The sequence below is a fragment of the Asparagus officinalis genome, chromosome 4, assembly GCF_001876935.1.
Source record: "Asparagus officinalis chromosome 4, Aspof.V1, whole genome shotgun sequence".
NCBI lineage: Eukaryota > Viridiplantae > Streptophyta > Magnoliopsida > Asparagales > Asparagaceae > Asparagus > Asparagus officinalis.
This window is the reverse complement of record NC_033797.1, coordinates 9,068,711-9,081,456: the sequence shown is the minus strand read 5'-3', so window position 1 is coordinate 9,081,456 and position 12,746 is coordinate 9,068,711. Positions and strand designations below refer to the sequence as shown.

Below are 12,746 nucleotides of genomic sequence, written 5' to 3'. Positions count from 1 at the left end.
AGAATATAAAATTCTTCCTCTCCGATTTCGGGTTTATCTCTACCAACAAACAAGAGACCAGGAGATAGAATATAAAATTCTTCCTCTCCGATTTCGGGTTTATCTCTACCAACAAACAAGAGACCAGGAGATAGAATATAAAATTCTTCCTCTCCATAATTGGGTTTATCTCTACCAACAAACAAGAGACCAGGAGATAGAATATAAAATTCTTCCTCTCCATCATCGGGTTCATCTCTACCAACAAAAAAGAGACTATATTACTCCAATAGGTACACGAGTCTAAACTGTTTCCCTACCATCAACAGGAAGTTTCTGGAGAATATCACTCAAAATATTCTTAAGAATAACCTGGCTACCCCCCAACGGGTACACGAGGTATCAATTTGATGACAAAAGCTGAATTTACAAGTACAAATTTCAGCTTCAATTCAAGATCTCGACAACGGTCAAGCGATGAACGCTATGCCGAAAGGATCTTAGCTATTCTACAAAGCACTGAATAGACTGAGAGACAAAGAGATCAAGTGTTGAAGCCATCTACAGGTTCTTCTATACGATCTACCCAACCAAGCATGGAAAGGATCATAAGTAATACCTATCTTATCCAAAGCATCCCAGAACTCCTCTATAAAAGATTGAGTCTGGAATACTTTGGAGGGGGTATCTGTAGGCGTCAAAAAATGCTGAGAGATATCCAAACACAGCTTAAAAGGAAGTCATCCAAAATGTCAAAAAGAACACAAGTATAGACTGTCTCGCACGCGAGACAGCCTTTTCTGTCTCGCCGTGTGAGACAGACTTTTCTGTCTCACCGTGCGAGACAGACTTTTCTGTCTCGCCTTGCGAGACAGACTTTTCTGTCTCGCCGTGCGAGACAGACTTTTCTGTCTCGCCGTGCGAGGCAGACTTTGCTGTCTCGCACAGGAGACAGCTTTCAAAAGATCAGAAATTGGTTTTGTAACTGCCCCACTTTACTGTCTCGCGGGCCGAGACAGCAAACACTGTCTCGCCCGCCGAGACAGCAAACACTGTCTCGACAGCCGAGACAGCAAATGCTGTCTCGCGAGCATGTTTTCCGCCAACTGTTCATAGGGGCTATAAATACCCCCCGAAGGCCATTTTGAAGGGGGGCTGATCATTTGGAGCACTTCAGAGTAGACAGAGCAGAGTTCTTGAGCTTCCGGCCATTCCTTGATATTCGAGCTTTGACTTGATTTCAAGAAGAACGACTATCTTACTTTGATAAGATATCGTTTCAAATTCTCACTTCGATAAACGAAGGAAGAATCATTAAACCCCTCACGATTCAATCAGAATCTGTGATTTGGTGGTCCACGAGTCAAAGCGCTCCCGGCACAGGCAAAGATCCCACGCAAGCAGCGATCCAAACAACGATCCTGCGTTTGTTTCTAAAAAGTTGTAATTTTTCATTTTGTTGTGTAAAAGAGGTCTTATAAAAAGGCTATTTCTTTGAATTTATTGTAATCGATCGAAGATATAATGAATTCCACAGCAAAACCAACTTTTGACGCAAACACTCACTTATTTCAAATTCTCTTCAACATTATCATGATAATAATCCTTCAACTTTGGTTCTTAAAAGAAATTTAAATCACCAATCTAATTTGTATTAAACCATATAAAATTTGTATTATAACCTACAAAGGGCTTTATATTTTCACTAAACCACATAAAATTTATATTGCTCAAATCAACTACCTAAATGCAATTCCACAATCTAATCACTAAGCAATGAACCAAAAAACTATATTTAATAAAAGTAAACTATAAATATGTAGTCATTTAAGAATTAATTAAGGGAGAAGTAATCATAATACACTAGTAAGTTTGAAAACCAAGAAATAGCTATCAAAAAAAGTATAAAGATAAAGAGGCAATAAAAAAAGATTTTTCTTAAATGACGAATCAAACACTGATCAAAATCAAACATGAATAGAAAAAAAATGATCTAAATCAAACATGAACAATAAAAATAAGCCCTAATCAAGTATCTGACTGCATGAGGTTCAAATTTTATCGCTAGCAAGTTTTCCTCGTTTGTATGGTCTGATTGAATCAAATTCTAGAACCACATCAATATGATTTCCCTAAAACTAAAATAAAATCTCAACAAATCAACATATCATAACTTTAAGAGGAAATCTTTAAATATGAAACACTAAAAGGCTACCTACCTATAGTAGTGATCACATCTTGATTTTCTCGACGACAATGACCGATCATAGCCACCTCATCCCTACAATAAAACTATAATTAACATGAATTATCATGAATTAAGTGCAAAGTTAGTATAAATTTTGATGATATGTTTATAAATACAACAAAAACTATACCAATGAAAAATCAGAGGATATACCTGTTTGAGGGATCCGTAGTTATCGGCAATCTGCGAATAACTCCTATCCAACCTCGGCCGCGGCCTCGGCATAAGAAATTTGCTTCGGAGAGTGGGGCTGAGGCGACGTCGGGTACGCCTGAGGTGGGGGTACCCATAAGGCTGAGAATAAGAATCAAAGCTTTACGTTGACGTTGGACACTTGGGAGGAGGATAATCCTGATAACTCGGAGCTTGATTCCATGACTGTTGCTGCGAAAAGCTCCGATCTTGAAACGAAGACCTTCGATTGAAGCTTCTTCCACCGAATTCCGTTGAACTCTTTCCTCCCATCAAACAAATTCGCAACCTTCCAAATTCAATAACAATGTTCAAATCTGGAATTTAGGGTTATTTTTTATTAGGGTTTTCCAGTGAGGGTCGCTGAATTTGTGGAAAACTTCCGTGGAAGTGAGGACGCCTCCGTCAACACGACTGTTTGTGTTTTTGGGTAGATGTAACCGACTCCGAAATGGGGAACGTGAGAGAGAGAGAGAGAGGGAGAGAGAGAACGTGGGGCAGTACGAGGAGGGTTGAGTGGTTTATTTAGGAAGTTTTTATCTTAGCATTATTTACGAGAATAAATAAAAATAAAAATAAAATTATAATACGTAGATAATGATAAATTTTACTGTTTATTTTTTGTTGTTGTCGTTTAGTAACAAAGAAGTAGATTCAGCCTGTTCCTTCTCTCCACCAAGACCCTCGCGATCTCTCTCTCTCTCTCCAGTTCCACCAAAACCCTAACTCCTGGATCCAACCGGCGGCGGAGACGACGACTATCACCGATGACGACTCGCAAGCCCTAATCTCACCTCTGGCGACGACGGGCAATCATCGACAACGGTGAGATCGTCGTGATCCTCTATCTCCAGTTCAACCGAAACCCTAAACCCTAAATTCTAGATTGAAACTCTATTCTCTCGATTGATTTCTCTACCGAGCTCCCTGTCAATCCCCTCCGCTTCCATCGAAACCCTAACCCTAGATCAAAATTGAGATTTTGGGGTTCGACCTTTCACCTTTATTTTTCTTTTTCTGTATACCAACTTTGGTTCAATTGGTAATGGAGATCACTATCTGCACGCTTGAAAGATGATGCCTTTTTTTGAATTAATTTCTTTGTTGTTTTATATTTTTGACCAGGATTCATATGTTAGTATAATTCTCATTCTGCAATTTATTACTGTTATTATTATTTTTGCAGATTTTACACTCTTTGAAGGGACACACTTAATATCCGAGTGAATTGCTCAGCGCAGGTAAATCAGATCACTTGTTCTATTTTTGTCCAATAGCAAGATGGTTAGCTCATGAATGAGCATTGCCTCAATTTTCTATGTCAAGCATTGCCTTGCTCATTCTTATGATACCTTTGATGTATAATTTAAGTTTTCTTTGTGTAATCTTATTATTAACTGCGCGTTTATATGGATGTATAATTTCTTAGGACCATACGTAGTCGCAATCCATGTAAAATAGCCATTTAGCCTCTTGTTTTTTATTGTGTATTTTATATATATAAAATGTTCTATTATTGCTTATTCTTATATTTGAGTTAAAATCTAATGTATGCAAAGTTAGGGAAGTCAATCATTACAGTTCTTGTTTAACGAGAAGGGGTTCTTGTGCTGTTCAGTAATAAAGCAGGCTCTTAGAATCTTATTCGACTACCCTACTATGTTGCTTGGTGACAGAAACTTATTGGATTTTAAAATTCTTGCATGTCCCTTAGGTAATACTAGTGTTTTAAAAGGGAAGGGGGGAGGTTAAAGGAGACAAGGCCCTAAGTCGGCTGATTAAGTAAGAACATGACATAAATTATGTAAATAAAGTGATATTTAACAAAGAGATTATTTAGCAGAGGAAAAGAGTGTTATCTAGTCCTAATCAATTCATATCGCTACAATTCTGTAGTGACACATAAAGGAACAACTAATACTTGTGTGTTAATCTAGCTAATTTATATGTGAGGAAAATCTGGGAAGGATCTGCATCAGATCCTTGCATCCTTCGTGTTGCTTTGTGGAGGCCTAATGGTTTAAAAGTACCAACAAGAGATTAGCTTGATGTTCATAGACTTTCCTTTTTTTTTGTTTTACTAGTGTTTCATGTTTAAGCTAAAATGTTCATATTGATGTAAATAATTTCAAATTAACTTAAGAATTGGGGGACCTAATAGCGAGTTCAATGATTTGAGGGACTTTTTTCAAAATATTAAAGATTCAAGGTGTTTGAAAAGGGGTTTCTTTAATATTTCAAAAGATTTGTTGAGGGTTTGAAAAGGGATTTCTTTTGGTTTTTATGACTATTGATGTCAAAAGGTACGAAGTACTAACGAGATAGGAGCAAGACCATTTTCTGGTCGGGTAAGTTTCGAATATCCCCAAAATCCGAGTGATTTCTGTTGGATTTCTATGAGTTTTTTATGGATTCTTTAAATTAGTCTTGATTTGATGTGGGTCCCTAGAATTTTTTTAAAACTTCTATTTGTCCTTCAATTCATTTAATGCTGAAAATGATATTTTTATTTGAGTCACGAACGCAAACATATTTAATGGCTAAGTTACCATATTGGTATATTTGGTGGGACATAAATACCACATTGGTGTATTTTATACATCCAACAAGGCGACAACAATAAGGTATTTAAAGTTGCTACAATGGACAAGTAGCCCCAAAAACTGATAGTTGGTCAAATTCTAGCATAGTAGTATCACATGCTAATTTTGTGGCATATGCCAGAGTGGCAGAGGTAGTAGAGATGTTAAATTTGGGGAAGCCTTTAACTTGGGGCTCAAAACAAATCAAATTGGGCATCTTTTGGAGTTGGGAATTTTGATGAAATTAGGGCTGAAATTGAGGGTTCTCAATTTGAAATCATGCCCTCTTCAACCTCAAGCTCTTGAACACTATCAGGTTCAAGTAGCAGCAACATACAAAGTCGACAAGGATTCCATGGTTTGATATCTATTCGGAGATGGAACGAAGCATGTAAGAGATTTGGGGTGAAAATTTATAGCTATGGAAAGAAGTGTGAGTTTTATACATCAATGACAGATGGAAATTTCGAGAGGAGATTTTACAGATGTCGAAACTAACATGTAAGTTTGTGTTGATTTTTGTTAGTAAATTTGTCAAAATTTACATCAATGGCAGCTTTGAATTTGATTTTTACCTTTTCAATTTTTATTTCAAGAGTGGTGGTTGTGGAATATGGAAATGACTTGGCGAGCCTATGTGCACTGTGGCGTCTCAATTGTTTCCCCTCTTAAGAGATGAAATCAGTGGTTTGAGAAGCAATTTGAATGTGAAGGAAGGTTTAATGAAAAGCTATACATAGATTCGATAGCTTTATATTGGGGAGAGGCGCCATGAGTGTGTTTGCCACCCACCTAAAAGCTGGGTCAATCCAGATCCAGTTTTATTCTCAACATGTTTAGAATTAAATAAAAGCGGAAGTGATACAATAATCTTAAGATTTTTTTTGGCCTATGAAAAACTTATCCAGATTTTATCAAACATAATAAAGGCAACTAATATCAGGTTAGGATTTTGTGTTGTCACCAAACACTCCCAACTCTTTCATATGGAACTCATTTTGAATCGTTGCTAGAAACTCAAAGTTAGCCGTTATTGCGATCATGGTATAAGTAAGTTCATTAGGCTTATGCATTGGGTTCAAATTGAGCCCAAGTGCCATTCAGACAAGCCATACACATAGTACAAGCAAGCAGTCTAATTGGTGTTATATATCTATCTATCTATATCTATATTATATATTAAGAAAAGCTTCTCTTTTGGTTTGTGTCTCACATTTTTTAAATTCCAAAAAAGCTCTTCACACTTGGAGAAAACTATGGAAATAGTCTCACACTTAAAGAAATTAAGTGAAATACTTGGAAAAAACAACAAAGATACTCTTACACTTGGCGAAACTTATGGAGATATTCTCATACTTGGAAAAATCAACTGAAATATCCTTCAGTTGGAAAATCCCAATTAAAACCTAACAAATCACCTTTTTTGTCATGCATACATCGCATGTACTAGGATATTAGTATATGTTTATCAAAGTGCAGGTATGTATTCTGATGTAGTACTTGTAACAATCACAATAAACTCTTATTATGTCGAATCCTATTAATTAATAAAATAAAGTAAAAAACATCAATGAGACATATTGGACATAGTTGGGATTCTAGAGAGATGTCCTCAACAACAATCAACTGTGAAAAGATATTCATGAAAACCAAAGGAACCAAGTACAAACTACAAACTACAAGTCTACAATGTCGACGAACGAAACCAAGTACAAACTACAACGTCAATGAACAAAGGAAAAAAAAAGATAGAATGCAAGTGGATTATAATGAATTGCGATGGGGGGTTATTGAGAATGCCCATATAAGTATTGAGTTCACTGACAAAATGGAGAAATCACATCTAATAGTTTAGAATTTAAATTGATAGTATCCATATATTATATATATTAGTAATGGTGTAGTTGAACTATTAAATACGTTTGATTTCATGATTCTAATGGAAAAATATATATTATTTCCAATATCAAATAAATTGAACGACAAATAGAAGTTTAATAAGTAAAAAAATTCTAGGACCGATATCAAATTAAGAGTAATTTAAGAACCAACAAAAACACTCATAAAATTCAATAGAAATCACTTGGATTTTGGGGACATTTGAAACCGACCTGACCTGATAATTGTTCTGCTCCTTTCAAGTTTGTACTTCGTACCTTTCGACCTCCAACTTCAATGGGCATAAAAACCAAAGAAGGCCCATTTTAAAACCCTCAAAAATTTTTAAAAAGCTTGAATTGTAGCAATTCAGCTCACAAACCCTAGAAAGCATTCTTCTAACAGGTAATTCTCGCTTCATATTTTTCTTAATTAGATTGGTTCTATATATTTTTCTTATAAAGTTTCGATCTTTAGAGGTTTTTGGCGGAATAAATTATCGTGCTATTCTGTTCTTATAAACCCTAGCCTCAAAATTTTGAAATTTTAGAGTTTTAAGGCTGTTGGATGTATGTCATGTTTGTTGATTGTTGGTTTTAGGGTTCAATTTATTTTGCTTTGTGTAGTTGAAAAACCTAGAAACAATGAGGAGAAAGATTCATTCTTTGACAGTAATTTGCTCTATTCACTTGTTTATTGTTTTTCAGTATAAAGATTGGTAGTGTTAAATTCTAAGGAAAAGAAAAGGTTGTTATTGTTGGAATTTTGAACTACATTATAGGACTGCTGGGGTTTGTCGTGTTTGTTGATTGTGGATTTGGGGGGTTCAATCTGATTTATTATGCATTTCTGTTCAAACTTGGAAGTTGATCGAAGAGAAAGATCCCTTATTTGCATGTAATTTGTTCCGTAAATTGTTTATTTCATGTCAAAATACATATTAAGTTTTCTTATAGAAACACATATTTTATGGTAGCTATAACTTATAAGAGATGAAATTAATCTTCGTTATATTGGGATTCTGTAAACCTCTACTTATGGCCTGATTAATATATTTATCATATTGATGAATGTGAACTTGTACCCGCACCTAGGATTAGGTTGTTTTGTATTTTCATTAGTATGTTGCAGCAAGGACAACTTTGCGCAAAACAAGTCTCAGTAACTTGTAGAATTATAGGGTTGGTTAATCTGCTACTGAGTTGCCCATACATTTATCATTCTGATGAATCCTTTTATTATTATTATACTTTTTTTCTTGTGTATACACGTCTGGGAACGGTTGGCCGTTTGGCTTGTGATGAATGTTTTCCCAAAATTTGGGGTTCGTATGGCTGTGTGTGTGCGCGCATGTGTGCACACACACATTATGTTGTGAAAGGCATATAATCTTCATTATATGGCCTTGTGAGCTTTTAGTGACTCTGATTCGCAACAGAAAACAAACGTAAACTATTTACTGAAGGGTTATAATCTTCATTATATGACCTTGTGAGTTTTTAGTGATTTTTAAGTTACAACATAGGAAATGACTGATACAAACTTTTAGATAAAGGTAGAACTAGAACGTTGCTCCGCGTTTTTTTATACTGATATAATGATGGTGTCATGTTTGTGCACACACTGCGAGCACATGCGTTGGATGCTTAGTATTCCTTTTGCGTGTGGCAACGTTGTCATTCTAAGGGAATTTGTTGTGAATGATTTTTGTATAATCCACATTATGTTACCAATTTTATTGATGGATACAAATATATCCTGATCGCTTTCCGTGTTGGTTATGTCTTGATCTTGTTCTATGACATTTATGTCATTTATGCAGCGAAGTATGAATCATATGACTTCAGTTTCCTTGTTCATTATTCATCTTGTTTCCATCTTGAGCGGGTTTTCTTCTCTTCCTCTAAGGTGTTTTAGACTTGTTACACATTTAGGGAGAAGCTCCTGATATTCTAATACAGTTTACTGGCGATACATTAAATTTGCAAAAGATAAAACGTTAGTATTTGACACAGAACATAGAATTTTCTTGATCTTGGCATGGAAGTTTTCAATTTTTTTAACCATGAGTTCATGAAAGGTTTGACCTATATTCCAAAGACCGGAGTATGAAATAGAACTTATGCTAGCAAATTCCAAGGATTGAAATTTTTACACGAGGATTTAATAACCAACGGCTATTCTGAAATATTACCTTATATGCCTATTATGCTGAAGCGATATTTCTAACATAAAATTGGAAAACATGTGGAATAGGCTGCAATAATCTATGTCTACGTCCAACGAGCTGGCCAAAAAGGAAAACGCCCAATCTGAAGAAAAGTTAAAGCAGGCTAGGAAAGAATATGCTGAATTCGAAGAAAAAGTAAAGAGGACGGTGTTTCTTAGCAATCTGTCCCCTCAAGTGACATCTGCTGTCATTGAAACAGCGCTGGGGCAATTTGGTAATGTACTCAATGTGGAGTTCCTTCCAAACTACACTATACCATATCCTATTCCCCCTTGTGCTTTGGTGGAAATGGAGAATCCGAAGCAAGCCAAAGCTGTAGTTGCTGATATTACAAATTACCCATTCATGATGTCGGGGATGCCTCGTCCTATAACGGCGCAAGCTGCCACCAATGAAATGTTTGCTGATCGACCGTCAAATCCTGATAGAAAGATTAGAGTACGATGGGTGGAACCCTCTGATCCTGAGTTTGAGGTTGGGAAAAAGCTGAAGGAACTAGCAAAAAAGCATAATGCTGAGACATTGGCCCTGATCAAGGTAACATGTTACATTTAAACTTTGGACTATTAACATATATCGATGTTGGCCTCCTGAATCTTTAATATTTTGAAAGTAGCCCCTCAAATCAATTAGGTCCCCCAATTCTTAAGTTAATTTGAAAATAGTCACACAAATCATTGAAATTGCTATTAGGTTCCTCAATTCTTGTAAGTGTTTGAAATTAATCCTTCCAATTGCTACTTATACTCTTGAATAGAGGGGCTAATTTGAAACAACTTATTAGAATCGGGGGAGCTAATATCAATTTCAATGATTGGAGGGGTTCATTTCAAAATATTAAAGATTTAAGGGACTAACATTGAGGTAAACTCTACTTTCTGTTGTTCTACTTTATATTAATGAAGTCTAATTTGTTTTGCTTTTGTCCAATGGATTCAATCATTATGATGTTAGTTTTACTGAAAATTTCCTGCTTGCAGATAGTTAATTGATAGAAGTATTGAATTTTCTTATTCAATTTTTTATTTTGCGTTCTTTATTTTGCTTACCTTGATCTTATTGGTAGAATCATCTCACAATGGAGAACATATTTTGTTGTAACCAACCATAGATTCGGTCCTGCAGCTGGTGACTCTATTCAGTCAATTTCATGTTCGAGTTCTTAGTTAAAACTGATGCATTGTGTGTACACTGTGTAAGTTATTGTTTAAGCCTTTATATATTGCTATCTATTGCACAAACGACTGGAATCCAAATGTAGTAGCATTTCACTGCTAAAACTCTGACATAATTTTTTTGCATTTTGATACTATCCCACTTGAATCCTTAAATTATTTCAAAATCTCCCAACATGAGAATTGGGTGTATATATATATATACACTAGTGTGAACAAAATTTTTCCCACTACAGTAATCCCATTCTGCTACATCAAATTTTTATTTTTTGCTGCAGTATCTTCCTATGCTACAGTATCCCGATTCCCGTGCGCTACAGTATTTTTCAAAAACCTGCATTACTAGGTCCATGTTTGCTGCAGTAATAATGCTATAGTAAAGTTACTGTAGCATTACTGTAGCATGAATACTGAATCTTTGGTACTCCCATTTGCATAGAGGAGTAGATGGAAACAATAATCTCGTTACCCTTATTCATCTTTTAATTTCCCTGATATGGTGCAAGGATGATGAAACTTTTCTTCGTAGTGCCCTTTGAGTGCTGTTTTTCTTTTTCTTTTTCGTTTTTTTGGTTTTTTTTTGTTGGGGGGGGGGGGGGATGGTTGTTATTCCAAATCCAAAGTACTAAAGAGGAGTTGATAAAAAAACCCTACTAGTTTAGTATTGTGCATAGTTGGCCTAATTACGTTTAGTTATTTGAGACTTTTCTTTTCTTAATTGGTTCTACGATTTGTATACAGGATCCACCTTCCAAAACCAAAGTACTAGAGAGGAGTTGATAATTAAAAAAACTACTAGTTTAGTATTGTGCATAGTTAGCCTAATTACGTTTAGTTGTTTGAGACTTTTCTTTTCTTCATTGGTTCTATGACTTGTATACAGGACCCACCTGTATAATATCCTTACTTTTTAAAGCTTTTAAAAATGAATTTTCACTTATATTACATTCTTCCATTCTTGACTTTCTTTTCCAATAGAAATTCAATGAACCGGTCGAAAATAAAATCACTTTCTTAGCATATTTATTCTCGAATTGAATGTACACATTAGAATCTTACTGTCAGATTATAAATTATAACTCCTCGACTTTACCAAAACACATTAGAATCTTACTGTTAGATAATAAAATTATAACTCCCAACTCTTAACCAAATCTTTGGAGTTGTCGGAGTTTTCTGGCAGTGGAAGGGACTTTAAAATGGTATCAACACAATCCATGTTCAAATCCCACTAGCCGTGCAATTAAAAGTGGATTAAACAAACGCTACTATGTGAGTGAGTCCATGTTTCGGCTCATGAAAATGCGCTCAATGTGTCGAGCATGCTAGAATATAAAATTATAACCCTCAATTCACAATTCTTGCCATAACTCTGGAGTTACTGGGGCGATTAAAGATATTTAAGTACTAACATTTCCTCACCACACTATGGTGCTCTCATTCTTTTCTGAACTTCACATTTTTCAGGCTACACTTGACGAAGAGGAGAAGCTCGCAAAGCAGCAGGAAGAGACATTGAAAGCACACTACAATAAGTTTGAGATGATTGAAAGTGTGATGCAAGATAGCAGCGCCCCTCGCCTTGCACGTAAATATGGGTTCAATTTGGCAATGGACGATGAATGGCATGATCGTGATTGATTGATGATATATGCATAATTGCTGGTTTTTGCTAGTATTGTGTTCTTGATAATGCCCCTTTCACTATCTTCTCTACATGGTATCTAAGAGAAGTGTGACTTTATGAGCTGTGAGGTAGAGAAATGTAAGTTGAGAGTTTGGTCTGTGTTAGAGAAGTGTAATGTTATGGTAGGTTGGGTAATTGAATAAATGTAAATCTGCTAATTTAACTGAGATTATGTACTCCTGCTGCTGATTTTATGTTAATTTATGTTTATCTGTTCTAAAGCAAGATCGTAAGCTAGTAAAATTCCGAAAGCTTTGTCATCTTTCATTGTAGGATATGTTATTGTCATGTTTGATAACGTTCAGCTATTTGTTAGATGCATTATTAGCTGTCATTATGCTTGTTTGGGTCATAGTTGACACATTGTCTCCAACTGGATTGAAATCATAGCATATTTGTGCAAGAGTTGAATTTAATTGATGGTTATGATTCATTTTAAATTTAACATTTTGATATCTTGAAAGCGATTGGTGTTATTGACAATCATGGAAAGTTAAGCGAGGTTTTTAGAAATTTGGCCTTTTTAGAAATATCAGGATTTGAAGATTAAATTTAGAAATATACTTGGATGGTGAAATATAGAGAGGGGAAAAAAAATCAAATAACTAATATTGTTTTTAAATTAAGTTAAAATCTTTATTTTCCAATATTCTTCACTTTGATTTTCAAACCGTAGTTGTTTATTGATAATAATGTTTTGCTATTTCAGTAATTTACTAAAGATGTAAAATTATCTAATATAATCCAAAGTTAAGAGGGAGGTTTTCCGAAAATT

The 12,746-nt window shown here is 35.2% G+C and overlaps 1 protein-coding gene across 2 annotated transcripts; it reads left to right on the top strand.

Moving 5' to 3' along the window:
- Nucleotides 436–12,208, top strand: LOC109836545. Of its 2 annotated transcripts, none has more exons than XM_020404467.1 (4): nt 436–448; nt 3,606–3,660; nt 9,136–9,646; nt 11,752–12,208. In XM_020404467.1, the coding sequence occupies exons 3-4, from the start codon at nt 9,149–9,151 to the stop codon at nt 11,923–11,925; spliced, it is 672 nt and encodes a 223-aa protein (XP_020260056.1). In that variant the 5' UTR covers nt 436–448; nt 3,606–3,660; nt 9,136–9,148; the 3' UTR covers nt 11,926–12,208. The 2 variants fall into 2 exon arrangements, with proteins under 2 accessions (XP_020260056.1, XP_020260054.1); XM_020404465.1 differs by lacking the exon at nt 436–448 and adding an exon at nt 3,050–3,244.